This window comes from Petaurus breviceps, unplaced genomic scaffold (genome assembly GCF_028583685.1).
Source record: "Petaurus breviceps papuanus isolate PSGF00001 unplaced genomic scaffold, PetGlider_PUasm1.0 90895, whole genome shotgun sequence".
Lineage (NCBI taxonomy): Eukaryota > Metazoa > Chordata > Mammalia > Diprotodontia > Petauridae > Petaurus > Petaurus breviceps.
Window position 1 is genome coordinate 26,262,073 of NW_027187372.1, and position 23,583 is coordinate 26,285,655.

Genomic DNA, 23,583 nt, shown 5'->3' on the forward strand with positions numbered 1-23,583 from the left:
CTCTCTCTCTCTCTCTCTCTCTCTCTCTCTCTCTCTCTCTCTCTCATCTCTCTCCCTTATTTTACAGTTACAACTCAGGAAACTGAGGTGAAGGGACTCCCCAAATCACACAACTGATAAGTTTCTCAGGCAGAATTTGAACCCAGTTCTTCATGGTTCCTGGTCCACTGCCCTATCCATTATACTCACAATCCTTTGTTTTAAAAGCAAGTAAAGAAATTGAGACCCAGAGAATTGAAATGACATATCCAAGTTCACAAGATGAGTTAAAGTCAGGGCCAAGGCTAGGGGTCAGGTCTGCAGACTTATAGGCCACAATTCTTTCTATTCATGAAGCTAGATGACTCTAAAAATCAAAATGAAACCAACAAACAAAATATACAGAATGATCAGTAGAATTTTTTAGGTAATTCTGCTATATGGAAATTTATTTGGAGAAGCCAAAGGCACTAATTCAGACTTTCATAGAGAGCTTTTTTAAACTTCAAATCATTCCTGGATAGTTTCTCTAAATTTTAATGAGATAGACAATCAATCAATAAGCATTTATTAAGCACCTTCTGTATGCCAGACACAGCCTCTAGAATGCAAATCCAAAGAATAAAGCAATCCTTACTTACAAAGAGTTTATATTCTAACAAAGCAAGAAGAATTGTGAAATCCATAAGGAGAGGAATTTAAGGATAGCTGAATGGACCAAGATGCTGTCCATTGTTGCAATCTATTCTACCCCCCCCATGTGCCTGGCACATAGTAGGTGCTTAATAAATGTTTCTTGATTGAAAAAAGAAAATAGAGATAGTAGGATAAAAATTTTTATTTCAAAATAAAAAATGTTCATGTGCCTGGTCTCTTTAGTGCCTAATTAATGTTTATGAGAGCCAACAATTCTAGATTGTGTACATTTATGAAGCAGTAGAGTTGTATTTTTAATTTATGTTTTATAGTTGTAATGGTAAGAGAATTTGAAGATCCTTTCTGTCCCTTAATGGCCCTCAGCTGGAGCCCAACAAGAGAAGCTTCCTTAGGGGTGGCTTGTTTTTCAGGAAGGCTCACACCTTTTGTTACTTTGTAATTAGGCACTGGGTCACTGAAAGTTGTACCATGTTTCCCCGATAATAAGACCTATCCCGAAAATAAGCCCTCCCCTTACTGTGTAAGATTCCTCTAAAATAAGCCCTCCCCCAAAATAAGCCCTATTAAGATTGCTACTGTAGTGAAGGTGATCCCCTGCGCTACACGCTACATTACAGTACCCTCTGTATGCACTGTCCCCCCCCCCCCCGGGTGAAACGCACGCCGTGCTCCGAGCTGCATCCAATCAGAGCTGCAGCAGTGAGCGCATCATCCTGTTCTTCCCCAGTGATTTGCTTGCTGGCGCCATTGAGAGCAGTGCCGCGGAGGAGAGCTGAGGCAGGACAACATAAAAACCCGGTATGTAAGTGGGAGTGAGGGGGCATGATGGAGGATAAAAAAGGCATGATGGAAGAAAAAAGAAGAACTCAGGGGGCAATGATGGAGTGAAAAGAAGGACTGATGGTCATAATTTTATTATTCTGTCTGTTTTGACCCCCAGACATGAGTACAAAAAGGAAGAGCTACCGTATACTGTTGAGTATAAGAAAGCAATTGTAGAGGAGTCACATGACAAGAATCTTGCAGTTTTCTGTAAAGAAAAACTTTTGGATCTTCGAATGGTCAGAAAATGGAGAGCAGATTATAATAACCTCAATCAACAGGTGGATGAGGGAAAAGGGAAAAAGTGCAGGTCTGGATCAGGTCGGCAGCCCTTATATCCTGACTTGGAGATCCTCATTGGTGAATGGATTGCTGACAGGAGAGCAAAGGCCTTGGTTGTGCACAGGGCTGATATTCAAGCATTTGCCCTTTCAATGGCACCAGAGTTTGAAATGGTCTCAGAAGGATTCAAAGCATCACAACACTGGTTGGACGGTTTCCTTCAACGGTATGAACTGTCCCTAAGAAGATCAACAACACTGTTTAAGCTGGAAGATGCTGAAGTTATTAAACGTGCACTTGCATTCAAGTCCTTTATTGATAGGATCGACATTTCCAAGTACCAAACCTGCAATATGATTGCTATGGATGAAACTGCAGTGTTTATGGGACAAGGACCTCAAACAACAATTCATCACAGGGGTGCAACGTCAATCTACATTCCCACCACTGGCTATGAAAGTGCACGGGTCACCTGTGTTTTGGCAATTCGTTTGGATGGAAAGAAAGCCACACCTCTAATCATCAGTAAGGGCAAGAAAGATAAGATTGAACGTGTATCTGGCATTTACGTTCTTGAAACCGAAAAAGCCTGGTGTACACAAGCCATTATAAGAAAGTGGGTTGATTTAATGCTGCCACTTGTTAAGCGAGGTAACCAAAGAGGTCTGATAGTCTGGGATTCAGCCAGCACTCACCGCGCTAAAGAAATGAAGAACTTCCTTGCAGAGAGAAGAATAGATCAAGTAATGATTCCTGCAGGAATGACTGCCTATCTCCAGACCCTTGATATTGCAATAAAGAAGCCATTCAAGGACAATTTGCGCATGGAAGTCAATGACTACATTGAAAATAGAATGGAAAGAAATCAGCGTGGAAACTTTGTGAAGCCCTGTCTGCAAGAAGTCGTGACTTGGGTGAAGAAGTCATGGGATAAAATTACTGACAGCTGTGTCGCCAAGGCACTACGAGCAGGTTACCTGGACAAGACATATTCATTTAAAGAGAGCTATATTGCTGGACATGACAGATTGGGTCCACTTCTTCTGAAGGAAATGGAGGCACAAGACATCCAGGACGGAATTCAGGGTATGGACACTTATGACGATGTTGTTGAAGAAGATGACATGATCATTATTGAATAAAGGTACATTTTTTTTGTTCACATTTACCTGTTTATTAAAATTGCTGTCAATGTTCATTAAAATAAGCCCTTCCCTGAAAATAAGCCCTCTGGTGTTTTTCTGTCCAAAAAAAAAATAAGACGACAGTGTCTTATTATCGGGGAAACACAGTAATGTCTTCTGACCCTGGAGAAGGATATATATATACATATACATATATATATATGTATGTATATGTATGTATGTACATATGTATATATTCCCTGAGGTGAGGTTTTGCTTTGGGGCTTACTTATGGGAAGAATTGTGTGATTTGGCCAGATGAGACTCTGGGCAGCCATTGAGCCCCCTTGCTTTGAAAATCCAGACATTGGTTCATCTCTCTCTGGTGACTAATTGTATGGATGTAATGATCAGACAGCTAGAAGCCCTATCTGTTGAACTATGCTATTTTCTCTGCATGTTTTGTCTGCTTGTAACTTCTATTTGTTTTTTTTCTGAAGTTCAGGGTGCTGACTTTTTCCTCTGAACTAGGGAAATGATATATGTTAGATTAAAATAAGATTGTTAACCCTTTTTGAGTTTCTTTCCTTTAGAAAAGCAGATCAAAGAACATGTGCTAGCAGCCATCCTGGGTATGCTAGGGTGCTTGCTGTTACAATAGTACATTGAGGCCATTTATATAATTAATGCGCACAAGCCATTGATGTCAGATATGTAAGAATTTCATGAAGGAAGCGATTTAGCATAATGACAAGAAAAGACACTGGACTGAGTTACTCTGAATCTTTGGTCTACCACCAACTCCCTGTGATTGCTATTGAATCACTTTTTTCTTCTGGGATTGGACTAGGTCATCTCTAAAGTTCTTTCTACTTCTATGATTCTATCACTTCGAGAATAATATTTTAAATGGTTATAGAGAGTTATAGTGTTTGTGTCTTGGCTTTTATGATATGTTGTTGTTGGTCATATATGAGGTTTATTTGATGCTGAATCCTTGGTCAGGAACACCACCTTCAGTGATAACGTTCTATGGTAAAGTTTTATATGCTTTACAGTGGCTTACTGGAATATGGTATTTAGCCTTTTATTGTTCAGTCATTTCTTTGTGACCCCATTTGGGGTTTAATGGCAAAGATACCAGACTGGTTTGCCATTTCCTTCTTCAGCTTATTTTACAGTTGAGGCAAACAGGGTGAAGTGACTTGCCCAGGGTCACTCAGTTAGTAAATGTCTGAGGCCAGATTTGAACTCAGGAAGGTGAGTCTTCTTGACTCCAGGACCAGCACTCTATCCATTGAGCCACTTAGTTGCCTGGATTTAACCTATGCTAAGGCAAAAAAGAAAAATAAGGGGGAAAGAAGAAACAGTTCATCAAAATAACCAACATTTTGACAAGGTCTTGCATCATAGTTAATGTTAAACATCCATAATCCCCAACCACTACAGAAAAGGGAAGGAAGTAGCTTTCTTTCTATTTATATTCTTGGGAAATTATAAAGCAAAACAATGACATACTGGAGGAGGTGGCTTCCAGGTTATATTGTGGCAGAAGGCACTGGACTGACAGTATGTGCCACCCATATCTCAAGTTTAACTCCCAAGCCCATTCCTCCTCCTGACTGTAAGCTACTTAAAAGTATAGGTTATTAGCTACAGTATATGATTGTGATAGAATATTATTGTACTATAAGAAATAACAAACAAGATGATATCAGAAAAAATCTGGAAAGACTTACATGAGCTGATGCTAAGTGAAGTCAACAGAATGCTGTGCACAGTAATAGTAATATTGTACAATGAAGAACTATGAATGACCTAGCTATTCTCAGCAATACTATGATCCAAGACAATCCGGAAGGATTCATGATGAAGCACGCTGTTTCCAAAGAAAGAACTGAAATTGTTTGAATACAGAGTGAAACATGCCATTTTTCACTTTTAAAAATTCTTTTTCTTTTATTCAAGTCCTCTTGTACAAAATGACTAATATGGAAATGTTTTACATGATTACACATGTATAACCTATATCCAATTGCTTACTGTCTCAGGGAAGGGGCAGGGAAGAAGGGAGAGATATTGGAAGGATATTGGGAGAGAATTTGGAACTCAAAACTTGATAACAAATATTAAAAATGGTTTTAACATGTAATTAAGGAGAAAAAATTAAATATATACATACACATTCATACATAGATATGTGTACATAAAAAAAGAGTACAGATGGTTCTATTCATTGCATTTCTTTCTTTGTAGCTCTAGTGCCCTAGCACATAGTAAGAGCATAATAAATTCATTGTCTTCTCTGTTTTCTTCAAAGATGCTACCATTGTCTCAGTCACCATGGCTTGCAATCTTGGAGTTAAATTTATTTCCCTTTTCTTCCTCACCTCCCAAATCCAATCAGTGTTCAAATCCTGCCAATTCTACCTCCACAGTATCATTCACATCCATCCCTTTCTTTCCATACAACTAGGCTACCATCTTAGATTCAGTCTTTTCAGCCTTTTTCCTTTGCTCTTGTAATAGCTGCCTTATTGGCTTCCCTGTCTCCACTGTCTATTCCTTCTTCATTCTGTCTTCCACACAGGTGCAGAGCCATCTTTCTGAGGCACTGGATGGACCATGTCATTCACCTATTTAAAAACCTTCAAAGATTCCCTATTACTTCCGGAATAAAACATACATTTCTTACCTTGGCATTCAAAGCTCTCTATAGTTGGTTCCAACCTATCCTTCCAGCTTTATTTTATATTACTCCTTCTGTGAATTCTCCATTCTAGTCAGTCTGAATTATTGGATAGTTGATAGTTCATTTCCTTCCAGACTTGATTTTTCTGGATCTTACAATTCCCTTGTTCTTCTCTGTGTATTCGCATCAAGTTGTTAATGCAAACTTGCCTCATTCCCTTGTCAGAATCTTTATTTCTTCCAGGTTTTGCTCATGAGCCCCCTTCATGATAAAGGGTGATATCATGAATATGCTGGATAGGAAGTCAGAGCACGTGGCTTCAAATCTTGATTCTCCAATTCACTGCCATCGTCTTGAACAGATCTAACACCTCTAGATATGAAAAAGGAGGAAACTGGATTAGACAATCTCTAAGGTCCAGGTCTTAAGACTAGTCTATAAACTCTTCTGCCTAGTTACCCTAGTAGAATGCCCAGTTTCATTCAAAGCCCAGTTTAACTGTCACCCCACCAAGGAGGTCTTTAAAGACCTAGTTATTATGATTCCCCCCCCAATATTTTGATTTTTGCATTATTTTTCATACTATGTAATTTGCATATTTTATACACAACTAGGCAACCCAGTGGACAGAATTGAGGTAGATCTAAATTCAATTCAACCTTAGACATGTAGTAGCTGTGCAACCCAGGGTAAGTCATTTAACCTCTGCTCAGTTTTCTCATCTGTAAAACGGGGATAAAATAATACTAACCTCTCAGGATTGTTTAGAAGATCAAATGAGATATTCAGAAAGTGCTTTGCAAACCTTGATACTATATATAAATGCTAGTTCTTATGAGCCTGTTCAAGACTAGGGAGATGATAGGTTTAATTTCCCACATAGGGAACAGAAATCAGGCCGGTTTAACTGGAATATGGAGTGTGTGAAGGTACATAAAGTACAGCACCACACTGGGAGAAGGAATGGATGAGTCATAGACAATATTGCTGGAGGGAATACCTACAATGAAAATTCTGGTCCATAGATATAACAGGTACCGTGACTGCAGTGATGAGAGAAATCATAATAGCGGAGAAACGCAGTACCAAATAATCTAGTGATATATGTTCATAAGAATTAACCTGAGTCATCAAAAAAACCCCTTAATGCTTAGTAAGTAACCTCTATTGAATAAAGACAGCAAGGTATAATAGCAAAAGTGCTGGATGAAGAAAAAAGACACGTGTTCTGTCCTTTACAAACTGTTTGGCAATGGGTAGATCACCTACCCTCTCTGACACTCAGTTTCCTCATCTGTTAAATGAGGAGGACCTCTAAGGTCTTTTCCAATTCCAAGGCCTGTGATCAATCCTGTAAACCTCTCTGAGCCTCAGTTTCCTCTTCTGTAGAAAAAGGACATTAACACTTGTCATACTTTAGTTATATGGTAGTTTGAGGTCAAATGAGATATACTTGTGAAAGTAATTCATTTAAATTCCCTTAACCTAATGTTTATTATTACTAATTAATTACTATTAAGAAATTCTTTTGGAATTGAACCATTTTGTAAACTACATAGTGCTATACAAATATTCAGCATGCTTTTTAGCAGAATTCCTTAAAAAAATTTTTTTAGAAAGTTTTGATACTTTAAGGGACAAGCTAAATTTATCAGAAAAATTAACTCATATAGAATAGCTAATTTCTGAAAGATATAAGATACAGAAGATGCTGATTTGTGTCAAACAGCCAACCAACAAGCATTTATTGAATACCTGTTATGTTCTAGGTACCATACAAGATGTGGGGAAACAATGACAGAAGCAAAAGTCCTTCTCCTCCAAGAGCTTGCATTTTTTGGGAGAGATAACATATACACACATACAAGCACATGCAAAATATATATGTAGCCCTGTAAGTTCTGAGGATCCTCATCCCAACTTCCACTCCTGTGGGTGAAATGGGTTCCCAGAGCTAGGCTAGTTACATCTCCCTCCCAGAATTCTAGAGGTACCCATAACATGCCCCAAGTGGTAATTCTTTAATGCCATTGTTTCAAGCCCCCATTGGTATGCTTCCAGCCAAGCTTATCAGTCAAGAATCCTTTAGTTAGACAACCTTAAGTAACTTTTAGAAAAAGATCTGGTTTTCCTCCTTCCCCAGCTCATACAGCAATAATAGTTGGTACAGAACACTCCTTCTTCCCCCCTTTTCCAAGGATATGCCTCCTTATACATTCATAGTCCAGGAGAAAATAGGCTCAAGCTTAGAGACCATATGTGATCGAGTTAACTAACAGATCCTGGTTGCCAGAAGTCATTTTCTTACATTTATGGCATGCTCAGGATGTTACCCTTAATCATGGTATAACACTTTATTTGGCTCCTTAGAGATCCATGAGTCAAGTCTTTCCTTAGCTCCCAATGAAGTAGTCGTTGCTGCTAACTGGCTCAGAGATGCCATTTAGGACACTGACGTCTTGATGGGGAAATCCAATGTTCTTTGGACCCTTCAAAACTGTCGAGGTCTTTTTCTGGTCAAAAAAGCCTGGTGCAAGAGAACTGACAAGACTGAGACCAAGGCCAAGGTGTCTCTTTTCCCCCAGAGCATTCCTTCTCAAGGATGTGCTAGAAAATCACTTGCTCCCATTTCAATAATATTAATATAAAATATATTATCAGTCAATATATTATTATGTTAAATAATATATTTATATATTATCAATCAACATAATACAAATATAATATATTTGTTCCTATTCTGTATGACTGCATATATATATATATATATCTGATATCATATTGCTTACCTTCTCAGTGGGCTGTAAGGCAGGAGCTGGAGGGAGGGAGAGAACATAAAACTCAAAATTTTGAAAAAATGTTAAAAATAAATTAATAATAATAATTTAAAAAATAAAAGGCTCCCATTCTAGTTAACTTGATACTTTCATATAGAATCTATTTATATAGAACAAAATCTTACAGCCAATTGGAACAGACTTCTTGTCTTTTATTTCATTAAATGGGTTTCAAAGATTTTTTTTTAAACTTAGTCTAAGATATTTTGCTTGTCTGACTTGATTGAGATGTGTTTTAATCTAGTTAGTGCATCAGACCAAAATGGTAGAGTGGTTTTAACCCCACCCCTACAAGGTAATTTTTTTGGGGGGGAGGGGAATGACACTAATAGTTGGAGTACCAGAAGTGTCCCAGGAGTTAGTGTTGGAGCTGAACTTTGAAGGAATTTACTCAGCTTAGTTTTAAAAACTGCACTAAGACTTTTGGGACATAGTCCATGTACAAAAATTTTTATAGTATCTCTTTTCATTGCAACCTAAAATTGGAAACTGAGATGTCTTCCCATTGGGGAATGGCTAAACAAATTGCAGTTACATGAATGTAATGAGGTATTTTTGCTCTGTAAGAAATGGTGGAATGGGGGCAGCTAGGTGGTGCATTGAATAGAATACGGGCCCTGGAGTCAGAAGGACCTGAGTTCCAATCCGGCCTCAGACACTTAACACAAAAAAACTAGCCGTGTGACCCTGGGCAAGTCACAACCCCAAATTGCCCTCCCCCCCAAAAAGAAATGATGGAATGGACAATTTTAAAGGAAACAGAGAAGACCTAGATGAACAAATGGAGGGCAAAAATGAGCAGAATGAGAATGTTTATATAATGATCACAACATTGGAGAGAAAAGAGCAACTTTGAAATATTTTTTAAATTATTTTTTAATTAATTTATTTTTAGTTTTCAACAACATTTCCACAACATTTTGAGTTACAAATTTTCTCCCCATCTTTACCCTACCCCACCCCAAAATAACAAGCCTACTGAATACCTCTTCCCCAATCTGCTCTCTCTTATATCCTCCCCCACCCCTACCACCAACTTCCTAGTAGGGAAAGAGGGATTTCTATACCTCAGTGCCTGTATATCTTATTTCCCAGTTGCATATTTAAAAAACCACAATTTTTTAAACATTTGTTTTTAAAACTTTGAGTTCCAGATTCTTACCCTTCTTCCCTCTTCACCCATCCCCACTGGGAAGATAAGCAATTCAATATAAGCTGTACATGTGCAGCTACACAAAACATTTCCATAGTAGTTATATTGTGAAAGACTAACTATATTTCCCTTCATCCTATCCCTCCCCCCACTTATTCTGTTTTCTCCTTTGACCCTGTCCCTTTACAAAAGTGTTTGCTTCTGCCTACCCTCTCCCCCAATCTGCCCTTCCTTCTATCATCCCCTTGTTACCACCTTCCCCCCTATTTTCCTGTAGGGTAAGATAACCCTTTGAATGTATATATTATTCCCTCCTTAAGCCAAATTCAATGAGAGTAGGTTGACCCATTCCCCTTTACCTTCCTGTTCTTCCCCTTCATTGTAACAGTTTTCTCTTGCCTCTTTTATATGAGATAATTTGCCCTAATCTCTCTCTCCCTTTCTCCTTCTTCCAATATATTCCTCTCTCACCTTTTAATTTTATGTTTTTAGATATAATCCCTTCATATTCAACTCATCCTGTGCCCTCTGTCTATGTATACATGTACATACATATGCACATACTCACATATATATTTATACATACATACATACATACACCCTCCTATACATACATATATATGTATGTATAGATATATATTCCCTTCAACTATCCTCATACTGAAAAAAGTCTTCTGAGTTATAATTATAATTTTTCCATGTAGGAATGTAAATTGTTCAACTTTATAATAAGTTCCTTATGATTTCTTTTTCCTCTTTACCTTCTCATGTTTCTCTTGCTTCTTACATTTGAAAGTCAAATTTTCTGTTCAGCTCTGGTTTTTTCATCAACAATGCTTGAAAATCCTCTATTTCATTGAATGGCCATATTTTTCCCTGAAGCATTATACTCAGTTTTGCTGGCTAAGTTATTCTTGGTTTTAATCCTAACTCCTTTGGCCTTCGGAATATCATATTCCAAGCCCTTCGATCCCTTAATGTAGAAGCTGCTATTTCTTGTGTTGTCCTGACTGTGTTTCCACAATACTCAAATTGTTTCTTTCTGACTGCAGGGGCTGGACCACTCTCTTCTGTCCCCCTGTTCTGACGGAGTTCCCCACTGACCTTTTACTTTGTCTTTGGTGTTTATGGGTTGAGAAATCTGAAAACTGCCACAGCTGCTGGTGATTTACTCTCCTGAAGTCTGCTCTGGCCACCGCTGGTTGGGGCTACCCTGGGGCCGGAACTGCACTGCTCATACAAGACTGCACTTGGCTCCCAGTCTGGTGTGATAGACCCTTCCTGTCAGCCTGCCGGGCTGCTGTCAAGGGAAGATTTGTTTCTCTCTGTCACTTTGTGAGTTCTGTAGCTCGAAAATTTGTTTAGAGTCATATTTTACAGGTATTGGAGGTGGTTGGAGCCAGACCTGTGTGGAGGTCCTGTTTTTACTCCACCATCTTGGCTCCACCCCCTGAAAGTTTTTAAAATTCTGATAAATACGATGCTAAACCAAAAGTCCAAAAGAATGAAGATGAAGCCTTCTGATCACCTTCTGTCAGAGAGCTGATGAATTTAAAATGAAGAAAGAGACATATGTTTTCAGATGTGGCTAACCTAGGAGTTTGACTTGATGGGCTACACAGTTATACCTTCAGACTTTATTTTTTTAGTTTTTTTTTAATTGCTCAATGGGGAGTAGAGTAATAGGAAGGAGAATTTAATAAAAATGTGTGTTCATTTAAAACATTAAGAAAAAAGCAAAATAAATACAAATTAATTTTTTTTGGTGGGGGGAGAGGTGGATATGCAGCTAGAAGGGATCAGTCAAAAATCAGTATGCCATGTGCCAAAAAAAAAAAAAAAGAAGTGTTTGGCCCTGCCACCATAAGAACCTGAGTTCACATCCAGCCTTAGATACCTACCAGCTATGTGACCCTGCACAAATCCCTTAATCCCAATTGCCTCCAAAGAATAAAAATGAAAAAAAAAAAGACATGCTTATCCTATGTCTTTAAAACATTTAGCAATTATGTTTAGCAATCCATGAGTGCAAAAAAAAAAAAAAACTAACTCAATTACTTAAAAACCTTTTGTTGGAATGCTTTACACTTTTCACAGAAACTAAAATAACCTGTTGTACAATTAGTCACAAATATAGTTCTGGGTTTGGTTTTTGCACATACGCAAAAAGTATTGTCTAAAACATGTCTTCTTGCAGCAGCTAGGCTGTGCCACCACTGCGTTTGGTTGAGTTCACAGATCTGCTGTAGCCTGTAGCTTCCTGGACACTTCTCTGACTCTGCTGCTAAGTTTTGTTTCTTAATCATAATTATAGTTTTCTGCCATTGCCAGAACTACTGCTACACTGGAACCACCACAGCCACCTTGGCTTCATGCTTTGGCAAAATATTGGCTCTCACCATAAGGACCGCAGCTTCTGCTGCCAAACGTTGCTACTTTCCAAATTATGAAGACTCATTTCTGTGGTTCCAAAGTCTTTGTAGCTTCCACCACCTGGCTTGTGGAAAGCTGCCTCTGCCTCCTTCAATGGAATAGCTGCCGCTCTCACTGTAGCCATTCTCCTGGTTTCCACAACCCTGTTCACCATTTCCATAGCCTCTGAGTTCTCCATAGTAATGAGGGCCACCTCCCCCAGAGTACCATCATTGCAAAATCTATTGTAGTTTCTCCCCTTTGGACAAAACCACTGAAAATGATCACTAAAGTTTATACCATTGTCGGAGCTGTCATTTTTTTTTTTTTTGCTTTTTGGAGGGCAGTTGGGGTTAAGTGACTTGCCCAAATTCACATGGCTAGGGTTTTTTTTTTTTTTGGTGCTAAGTGTCTGAGGCTGTATTTGAACTCAGGTCCTCCTGACTCCAAGGCCAGTGCTCTATTTACTGTGCTACCTAGCCGCCCCCGGAGCTGTCATTTCTACCAAAGCTGCCATGGCCTCCCCCCAAATCCAAAGAAATACTTTGGCCTCTTTGACTAAATGAGACACTATCATCTGCTTAGGAAAGAATTTCTTTATTTCACAGTCATGGCCATTTTCAGTAGAGTATCTTTGAATGACAGTCATGGTCATTGAAAGTCACAAAAGCAAAGTCCCTCTTTCTCTCCACTGACTTAGTTGGTTGTGACTTCCATCATTCACTCTTTCCATATTGTTCAGTCATTTTTCAAGTAGTCTCCCTCATAATGTCACCCACAAAGATCTTTTCACAGTTAAATGGGCACCTGATCTTTGAGAATCCTCTCTGGAAGCAGTGCTCTTTGGTTCAACAACTCTGCTGTCTACCTTGTGAGGTCTTCTACGTGTGTCTAGCAATAGATAACAAAACCAAAGCCCCCACAACCTTGATATTTGGATCCCTCATTTTCATACAATCTGTGAGCATGCCCCATTGTGAAAAATGGCTCCTTAGACTCTCATCTATCATTTCAAAGTTCAAGATTCCAATGAAGAACTTCCATGGCTATTTGGGTTCCTTGGGAAACTCTGCCTTCAGAAAGACCAGAGTGGTGGTAGACAATTTTTTAACCTTTCCTTAATGGCTCGTGCTGTCTTCTTTGAATGTGAAAGCACCAACCACCACCCAAAAGCTATACTCATCCCCTTTATCTCACCCTTTCCTCTTTGTGTCTAGCTAGCAGGGAAATGTTTCCATGTGACATATAATCAGGAATCCTAGAAATAGGAAAAGAGGTCCTCCATAATCTTTGGTCTACTGACCATCCTCATCCTGTGCCTTTGAGGACAATTTCAGCCCATTCAAAGCCACATCACATGCTATATGTGTTTTGGGCAATTTCTGAAAAAACTAACCCTGTCTAGGCTTAAAGAATAGGTTTCCTATCTATTCTGCTATTCTAGGATGATCATCTTACTATAGATATGTCCATATCCAACTCTCCTTTTCATTGGTGATGTTAGGAGCTAGTTTGGTCTTTGAGAGACTGAATGTGCCCTCCGTCATGACAGCCCTGCTCTCTGTCCATCTCTTGCTAAGTGGCCAGAGTATACAGGATAAAATAGAGTGGACTTGATCAGCAGCTAGTCTCCTCAGATGCAAATCTATGGACCTCACTGGGGAAATAACGTCATCCTAGAGGAAGAGGTAACCATATAGAGTTCTCTCTCTCTCTCCACATATATGTGTGTGTGTGTATACATATATATATATATTATGAATCTTGTTTTAATCCTATTTGTGCTATGGGACAGTCCTAAAAAATGAGGTGATTTCTGTACAACAATGTTATTTAATAAGTGCATTTTATTGGACTTTGAATGAATTTCATATCTTCCTACACCAGATTTTCTGTTAGATGTTTCCCTGCTCATGAAAGTTTTTTTTTTCACTCCAATTTTCATATAGCTATGGTCTATATACCATTTGTTAAATTTTGTGTTTAAATATAGAAGGAGATAGTTTTGTGGAATGGAGTGTGACCTGGATTTGGGTTCAGACTGTCTCTGATACTAAGTAAGTTTTCTTACCCCCTGCCTTCTTTCCTGCTGTCTTCACACATGACCAGAGCCCTTGAAGAAAAACTTCAATTGAGCCTATCATCCCCTCAAGCTATCATCCTTTACCTCTCCTCTGATGTGTTTATCTGTGAACATCCTGTCACTCCCTGGTAGAATGTGAGCTGTTCCAGGGCAGGGGTCTGTCTCACTTGATATTTATATCTTCAGTACCCAGGATCCTGCCTGGCACATAGTAGTCAACAGATGTCTGTTGGTCTAATGACTTTTCTGAGAGCCTCAAGCAACTCTCTAAGGCTATAAATAGGTTACAATCTGCATACTTGATAAAGTATCTCTTCAGTCTGCAAGCTCCCCTTTACAACTGCAATTCATTGAAAATTAGGAGAGGCTCAGGCTAGACCTTCTCCGTCCTAACCTAGTATTTTGTTCTCTCTACACTGATCATGTAATACTATGTATGAATTATTTATATTTTTGTCTTGCCTTTCTGCTGCACTATAAGCTCCAAGGAACCAGTGTCTTATTATTTTCATTAATTCAGTAAGCATTTATTAAGACCCTACCCCCTAAGAGTTCCTGCCCTCGGGGACCTTACATTTCATTGTGAGGCAAAGACAGAAAATTAAATATAATATGTATGCAAAGAAAAAAAATTTAAGGGAAGGAGGGGTATAGCAATGGGAGTGTGGGGTTAGCAGGTTTTCTGTAAGATGTGATTCTTGATCAGAGCCTTGAAGTTAGGGATTCTTTGGGGCAGTGTAAAAGAAGAAATTCATTACAAGATGAGGGTCAGCCTTTGCAAAGGCAAGAGATAAAGTGCTGTGTATGAAGACAAGCAAGCAGTCCAGGATGGCAAGAAGGCTGAGTGCCAGGAAAAGTAATGTATGATAAGGCTGGGAAAACAGGCTAGGGTCAGATTGGGAATGGTTTTAAAGGCCAAGCAGAAGAGTTTGTATTTATCCTAATTTTGCTCTCTGTCCCCACCTATCACAAGGCTTCCTACACAGTAGGTATTTAATAAAGGCTTATTTCCTTGAATTTAATTATGTCCTTCTTCTTCCCATCAGATGGGCTGATTGGTAGCTAGATCCCAAAGGATACAGATTGAGTCTCCTTCCTCAGACAGAGCATTCTACAAACAGGCTTTCTACAATCAGTCATTCAACTAGCATTTATTAATTATTTGCTGTGGGTCAGTCATTGTGCCAAACTCCCAGGAACACAAGAACTGCTGCAATCTGTCCCTATCACCATTGTTAGGAGCTATTCCCTTTCTCAGGACTCAGCTCAACAGTCACTTCCCTTGTAAACCTTGCCTTTATCTTTGCTGAGGAAAGCAACCTGGAGCTCTTAGACCCCACCATAGTCTTCCTAGTTTTATCCTTAGCCATGTACTTTTCCTGTCTTCCATGTATACCATAACTTCCTGGAGGATAGGAATTGTGTCTTTTTCATCTTTGAATTTCCAGGCCTAGCAGTGCCTTGCACATAGTAGGCATATAAATTAATGCCCACAACAGATTCGTGGACGCTGGGGGTGGGAGCCCCTCAACCCATTTTCCTCAACGAAATGGACTCTATTTTCCCCATCTGTGATTTCTCAGACCAGGAGATCCTAAAGAGAGAAGGTGGATTTTGTTCCAAGTGAGCATTCGGTATTGGGGCTTATGGCCTGTGTCTCTCTGTCCCGCAAAGCCAGGAGAGAGGAAACCGATGCTTTCGAATGTACTAAGCACATATTCAAGCACATTTTTTCCCGGTGAGCAGGCGGGGGCATGGCCCCAGGGGCGTATCCCCTCCATCCCTTTTAGCTTTTCAGGTGAACACGCACTGTCCCCCGGCCACCTTCTCCACCCTCTCTGCCTGTGTTCAATTTCTTGCCAGTTAGGAGAAGGAAGGAGACGCAGAAGAGAGAGGGTTAATCCGAATCACAAGCAGGGCACCCAGCCCTGCCCCCAGGAGGGCTCTCCAAGCCGGTGCTGCCCCGCAGCACCTGTGCAGGAGCCAGACAGTGGAGGGGAGTGGGTGGTGCAGGGCAGACGGCGGTATATCCAGTCTGACAGAGGGCGGGTCTCCTCAGAGCCAGGCGAGGGAGGAGGCAGCACGTAGCAGCTGCCCGAAGCAGGTACATCGTCGGGACCCTCTATGGGCATAGGGAGCCGCTGAGAGTGAGAGAAGCACCAGCTCGGGCCCTCCTCTGCCACTTCGCCTCCAGTTCAGCACCTTGCCGGTCTCTCCCCACACCTAGCCCTGCGCCTCCAGCCACCATGACCCTGAATCACTCTCCGCTCAAGACCGCCCTGGCCTATGAGTGCTTCCAGGACCAGGACAACTCCACGCTGGCTTTGCCGTCGGATCAGAAGATGAAGACCGGCACATCGGGGAACCAGCGGGTGCAGGAGCAGGTGATGATGACGGTTAAGCGGCAGAAGCCCAAGTCCTCCCAGTCCTCCACCCTGACCCATTCCAACCGAGGTAAGGAGCCCGCACGTCCGCCCTGGAAGGCTGGAGTTGCACCTTTGCGGCCCCAGCTCCGGCGCTGCGGGGGGACAGCTGGACAACACCGGGCTGTGTCGCAGCGTGGGTGCGCCTGACCGCGATGGGACTCAATGGAGCTCCCTCACTCGGGGTGGGAGGTGGCGGGGGGAGCCAGAAAGAAGGCATAGATAGGCTTTTTTTTTTTTTTTTTTGAGGGGGTTGGTGGTTGGTGGAAGTGGAGGAGCGGAGGTCAGGCTTTCTAGTGCTGGGTTGGGGTTTGGACGGGGTGGCCGGGAGGAGACCGGGCAGGACTGGACGGAAGCCGGCAGCCACGGCCCCACACTTCCGTGTCCTTCAGAGGCTAGCCTAGATGGATGCCGCAAAGTGCAGGGAACAAGAGTCTTATTTGAGTTCAAATCTTGTCTGGTGAGTTTGTGCTAGATGAGGACGGTTGAACTAAGGCTGTCTGAAGGACTAAACAAAGGACCTGCCCAGTCCTAAGTCCTCTGGATCCTGGAAAATATAGCCGAGATTGGAGCTCGGCTTTGTCGGTCGGTGTGAATGCGGAGAAAAGCAGCGTCGCTTCCCGGGGCTTGGAGACATAGGGAGGTAGCCAGCTCCCCAAGTTGTTGGGGGAGCACTCTGTAATGCAGTCCCGAGGGAAGCTCTTCCCCAAACTCCGGCGCTTAGATGGGAGAACTTGAAGGGGACCTTTTATTCCGCTTTCTACCAGCTAACTTCTCCGTTCTTGGGACAAATAGGGAGCTGTTCCTCGACCTCCCATTTGTCCTGGAAAAGTGGAGAGGAAAAACAACAAGCTCATGCACCTCTCTGACAGCGTTTTCCTCACAAACAAGACGGTGAGGTGGATAGTGAAAATATTATTTCCAGTTTACAGATGAGGAAACTGAGGCTTTCAGACTAAGGAACTTGTCAGTGATCATCCATCACAATAGGTTTTAAGTCAGGGTCGTCCTGACTCCAAGTCCAGGACTCTTTTGTGCTGTCTCAGCAACTTCCCTTGAGGATTCGGGTTTGTCTTCAGCTGGTAGAGGGACATGAATCTGGGCTTCCCTAAAGGCGCTGAGAGGGATGGGACTTAGAAGGTTAGTGATGCTTGTTGGGCGGTGTTCCGCGTGGAACCGTGGCCAGAGAAGCACCTCACTCATGGGAAAGCCAGGGAGGGAAGTTGTGGGTTTGAATGTGCTTTCTGGAGCCTCTGCTGTCCTGAGGAAGGGAGGGAGGACGGTGAGGGGCATCGAATTCATGATCTATCTATCCTTTTACCAGCTCCTCTGCTCCCTTCCCTCTATTTCTCGAGTCCCACAGTGACCTCCTCTCAGCCCCACCCAGCCCAGCGAGTTTATGCTGAATGAGGCTCTAGGGAGCTCAAAGCATGGGAGGGGCAGGAGCTTCAGGTCTAGCTCTACAATGGAAGCCATTGGGACAAGTCATTTTCCTAGGCTAGCTAAGAAGCCCTAAATCTGGATGAGGGTGTAACCACTATAGTGTCTCCAAGACACAGGGAGATGTAAAGGAAGGGACTAGGTTGGCAATTTTCAGGAATTTGATTGCATTTTCTATTGTTTTTGACATTAAATACACAGAAATAGCAAGGATATCTTGTATTTAAAATGCAAGTAAATTAATATAAAAAAAATTAAACTGTATTATTGAATTTAAATTTCTTGAAGGTCTAATTAGGGTGCTTGATAGAATGGTCCAGAAGTTCACATCAGTCAGCCAACAATCTAACCCAGGATCGATCTTCCATCATGGGCAAACCTCCGACCTGTGCTGGCGGAGGGCAGAGAGATGAGTGAGAGACAGTCCTTGGTCTCAGAGAGCCTATGCTTTTATGTTTCTTCTCGGGTTCCTTTAGCAGCAAAGTCCAAGCATCCAGGGTGGGAAGGGAAGGAAGGGAAAACCAAAAAAAAGATGTTTGGGTCTCCCTATCGCCAGAATCTGTAGGTCTCTTTTTCTCTTTAGGGTTTCCAGTTCTAATCTCAAAGGTCTCACTGTTCAGTGAAGCTTGCCCCTAAAATAGTATTGAGCTGTTTGAAAATGGAATGGATACCTCCTGGGGCTACATCAATATTACATCTTTGCAATTCTCCAAGAAACTTGGAAGACTAATGCTGCCTTCTTACCTCAAACTGAAACTGTCCACCACAGTATGGAGATTTTGTACCATTCACTTTTCTTTCTTTTCCCTTATTCTCCCCTCAGCTCAAGGTGGATTTTTTTTGTTTGTTTGCCACAGTCAATCCAATCTACTGTTACTGTATGTGGTGCCGTTCTTCCCTTTTCCTTTTCTAAGGCTCCTTCAAGGTTACATAAACCATTCTTCCTGGGAAGTTTTCCCCATTCTGCCAAACTCTTCTGCTTATAGATGACTTTCCCACACTAGCTCAGCTTACTCCATTAAGATCTATTTGGCCCCAACCCTCGGACCACTCTAAATATTGATTCCAGTTACATATTTAGGTTGCTATATGCTTGAAACTATTTGTTGCTTGCTTATGTGTTGGCTATATTGCTGGTGCTTGTATCTACATATGAATACATATGTATTCTGCCACCTCCATCACACTGGGAGACTTCTAAATAGAGGGACCGAGTCTCTTCCTTTCTCTGGTTCCACCAGCAGCCTCACAGCAGAGGCTTTGGGGGGGTTCAGTGCATAGTGTTAAGACTACTTACACTGATTTCCTCTCTTGAATGTCTGCTCCCCAGTACTTGTGGCTTTCTACTCCTGAGAAAAGTTTCCCGAATAAAAGACCAGTTTCCCCAGTGGTATCTAGATTGGAAAACGTTTGTTGGGTTAATTGGAGCTGGTGTTTCTGGTTTATCTGGCTCTTCTCAACTGATTTTTTTTAACTACTCTTGTCAAAAAGCAACCCCAAAAGGGTCCCAACCGTGTAAGTATCAGAGATCTGGAGTTGAAAGCAACCTGAGAGGTCATCTAGTTCAACTGCCTCATTTTCTAAATGAGGAAACTGAAACCAGAGAAAAAATTTCATGACTTGTCCAAACTCACACTGGTAGCAAGAATCAGTTAGGATTTGAACTCAGGTCTCATGACTCCAAGTTAAATACTTTTCCCACTGAATCAACTTTTTTGGTTTCATCTTCTATTCTTTCTAATCCCTTATTCCTACTGGATGTTCCCAGAGCCTATTATCCAATATCTGTCCTAAGTGCCATTCTTTTGTTCCTAGGAGGCAAGGGAAGAATCAAGTCTTGGTTCTACTCCCTTGATTGTTCAGAGAAAGTGGAAAGATTCCATTTTTTCTTTTTTCTTTTGTTTTTTGGAGGGCAGTTGGGGTTAAGTGACTTGCCCAAAGTCACATGGCTAGTAAGTGTATCAAGTGTCTGAGGCCCAATTTGAACTCGAGTCCTCCTGACTCCAGGGCCAGTGCTCTATTCACTGCACCACCTAGCTGCCCCCCATTTTTTTCTTTAGAGGAGACATTAGCCACCTCCAAGAAGTGTCTGAGTCATTTGTTTCCAGGAATTAGATGAACCTGGGTCCTATTTGAGGGGAACATAGCTGGTATGCAGAGAATATGTTTCAAGTTTTGCCCAACTTGCTCATGTCATTAATCTAATTGTTTTACTTCTCCCTATTGTAGAGGTGAATTGATTGATAGAATTCTTTTGCAGACCCCCAAACAACATTTTTTTTTATTTTTGAAAGGCAATAGGGTGGGTTCATCTGCCTGGAGAACTGGGCACTCCCAGGATGCCAAGCCACTGAATCTTTCTCCCTCTGATACCAGGGAAAATGGCAAATAGTGAAAGACCCTGTAAACATAGTCCATTAACTGCCTTGCTAGTCCTTTTATCAAAGAGCTCTCTAACTCCCTATTTTCTGACTACTCAAACTCTATGCCAAGGTATCTTTATGTTATTGAAACCAAATTTTAGATGTTAGGGAAGGGGAAGGGAAAAGGGGGCTCCATGAGGAGAACTAGGCACTAAATCTGAGATACTGGGTGGGGCCAGGCACCTAATTCTCCCTCCCTCAGTCCCTTATCCCTGACCCTCCTTCACTCTCATTAGGGTCATTGATGCAGACAAGGGGGTTATGATTCAGGTCTGTTTAGACTGAGACTGCCTCCCTGGAGGCTTAGAGGACTGAGTCAAACTCACTTCAAAGAACTTACTTGCTTTTCCCCCTTATGAACTCAGGGTTCTGAGTGGGGAGTGGCTATGGGGAGCTGATCATTTGGGTGAATGAGCCAGAAACAGCAGCTGGGCTCACATTAATCAGTAAGGACACTCACTAATGGCTCATGGGGATGTGGATTGTGTAGCCTCGGGACCCTTCCCCCCACCCTATCCCTCTAGACCACATTCCACTTCCTTTCCTTGACCGTGTATCTCATTGTTGGTCTCTGATCCTCTCTGACAGTAAAAGCTATGTCTTTCAAGACCCATTGGCATAGTTGGAGGAACTTCTCCTTCCCTCTCAGCATAGGCCAGTCTGCATGTGAAGTAATTAGGCAAGAAGGTGGGGAATGTGACTGGCTCTTGGGAGATACTCCATGAGGAGAGCTGTTTATTAAGGGATTGTGCTCAAGGACCCAGAGGAAGCTTCAACCTGGGAAGAGTTACTATAGTATATATGTGTGTATCTAAATATAATCTATCTTACCTAAATGTCTATCATCTATCTAAATATCTCTATCTATCTGTCTGTCTATTTGGAGAGGAGTTCCAGCGTAGATCAACAGAGGATCTGCACTTATTTTATTAGGGAATTTCCTAGGAAGGGATTAAATGACTTGCCCAGGGTCACACAGCCAGCATGTGCCTTGGAGACTCTTCTCTTTGGGGTTTTATTTCAAACATCTTTTTTATCTCCCTTCACCATCCCATTACCATCCCCTGCCAACTTTGAGGCACAGTAGAATTTGTAATGTCTTAGAATCCTAGATTGTAGAGCTAGAAGGCATCTGAGAAACCATCTAGCATAACTTCCCTCATTTTACAGATGAGGAAACTGAGACCCACAAAGTTGGTGATTTGTTAAGTCCCACAGCTAAAGCTAGGATCTGAACCTTGGTATCCTGCCTCCAAATATGGTCCTTTTACCAGTTCACTACTCTAGAGTCTGACCTAAATCACACTCACTACAAATGAAAACATTCCACACTACTTCCAGGAGGCTTAATTGGATGAACTTCCCATTTTGCATTTCATTATCCTGGCTTTATTAAATGAGCTGCTGACAGTAATCCTTTTGAGCCCATGGACTGAGTCTTTCTCAGTCCTTCCTTTTCAGAAACACTATTTCCCAAGGAATAAAAAGCTTCATTTCCTAGACTTGACTCCAGAGTCTGAATCTCCAAACATAAGTGTCTCCATTGATTTTTCTCTGTGACTGGGGGCAGGGTGGAGTTTCTACCTCTTTGAATGCTTTTCACCTGTGTAAGTGCTGCTTACAAATGCCTGTGTATCATGCCTCAGTCCATACTCTCCTGAGTGTAGAGCACATTGAGTGCTTTTGAAAGTTGTCTATTTTTGTTGAAACTCACAAGTGCAATCCAGTTGATAGTAAATTTAAAGGCGATCCCTTCCTTCTCTCCTTTGGGGAAAAATATTTTGAGGAGACTAGGTCTGAGATAGAAAATAGGAAAAAGGGATGGTCCTCAAGTCTCTTCCTCTGGCATCTTTATTTTAGCAATGGGATTTGCCGATCTCACTCCAGATAAACTCAATTTTCTTCAGAAAAGAACTTGTCTTAAAGTTAAGCTTTCAATCAGAATTTCCTCTGGCCTGTTCCAACGCATGCAAAAATGCAGGGCATTCAAGGGTGTTTCACAGGAGATGACTTTTCTGTGTATCCTGCTCTCCTGCTAAGTCAGCTTGGCAATGACTAAAGTACCAGTTTGCCCCACCAATTATGAAAATCAATGGGGCAATTGTTCTGGAATTAAAGTAATCTTGTGATGCCATTCTGGGGAAAGGCATGACCGTATAGGTGTGGTAGATCGATAGGAGAAAGTGGAAGACATTTTAAACTAAAAAGTGTAGAGTCTTTCACACACCACTCATAATAACTGGCATTTATAGAGTAACCAAATGCTTGTAAAGTGTTTTGTGCACATTATCTCCTTTGACCCTCACAACAACCCTCTGAGATAAGCTCCACAGATATTATTACCTCCTTTTTACAGATAAGGAAACTGAGGTCAAGAGAGGTTAATCAGCACTTTTTTTTTTTTTAAACTCAGTGATGCTACATGAGAGGTGAGTTCTGCCTCCCGTTCTACCCATGCAGACTTTTTAGGCATGGAAAACTGGAGGCTGCCCCTGGCCCTACAAGGCCTCTCCACTATCCTCAGCCCCTCAGGCCCACCAGCGAAGAATGGATGAAGAGGAAAGAGAAACAAGACAACAGTAACTATGGGAAGGCACAAGTCCTAGCAAAGCCCAACTGAGTCACGTGGCATGAACGAAGGAATGTAGGCTTCAATGGGCCCATTTGTTTCCATCTTTCTATTTCATATATGTGCCCCCAAAAAGGAGGGAGGGGAAAAAAGAGAGGAAAACTATGGTAACAACCATACCAAAGCACGTGGTGAATTTGTACTGAACTCCTTGGCTCCTTCTAGAGTTCCCGGAAGCTTACTGAATGGGGAGGCCATTTAAATTGAGACTCCCCAGACTCCTGGGCTGGAAGGGAACATGTGAGGTTGTCTGGCTCATTGCCCTCCCTCCAAGTGCCTAAATCACCCCCCACAAACATCTGCTTCCCCAGTTCCAAAACTCCAGAGGGAGAGTTTTCATTTGCCTTTGGAGTACATTTGTTACCAGGCTTCACAAGTTCTTTGTGATATCTCACCTGGATCCCTCTCACTACAACACTCAACCTCTTTTTGGCCCTGATTTCAGTGCACACATGGACTACTGTTCACCATTCCCTCTGAATGACATCATCATTGACATCATCAGGGGAAAGGAGCTGATATTTTCAGAGCTGAGAGAGATTGCTCCTCTGAGGGAGAGAAGAACTCCCAATGTCTGAATCTGAGCTCTAGGAGCTTTTTTTTTTTTTAATATTTTGATAACTATGT

General features: G+C 41.6%; 1 protein-coding gene and 1 long non-coding RNA gene across 3 annotated transcripts in view; one reads left to right on the forward strand and one right to left on the reverse strand.

The window, feature by feature from the left end:
• Positions 1 to 1,583: 1,583 nt before the first annotated feature.
• LOC138150924 (uncharacterized) lies at positions 1,584 to 6,419 on the reverse strand. Its single transcript, XR_011165689.1, has 3 exons — positions 6,308 to 6,419; positions 5,560 to 5,928; positions 1,584 to 4,194 (listed from the first exon to the last, which is right to left on the reverse strand). It is a non-coding gene; the product is annotated as an uncharacterized lncRNA (long non-coding RNA).
• A 9,561-nt stretch (positions 6,420 to 15,980) lies between these two features.
• Positions 15,981 to 23,583, forward strand: part of PKP1 (plakophilin 1) — an 80,611-nt gene continuing 73,008 nt past the window's right edge. For both annotated transcript variants that reach the window (XR_011165734.1, XM_069074541.1), the window contains exon 1: positions 15,981 to 16,495. Coding sequence is in view for 1 of the 2 variants with exons in the window: in XM_069074541.1 (XP_068930642.1) it covers positions 16,288 to 16,495 (208 nt within the window). In the remaining variant the exon portion in view is untranslated. The remainder of the gene's footprint in view (positions 16,496 to 23,583) is intronic.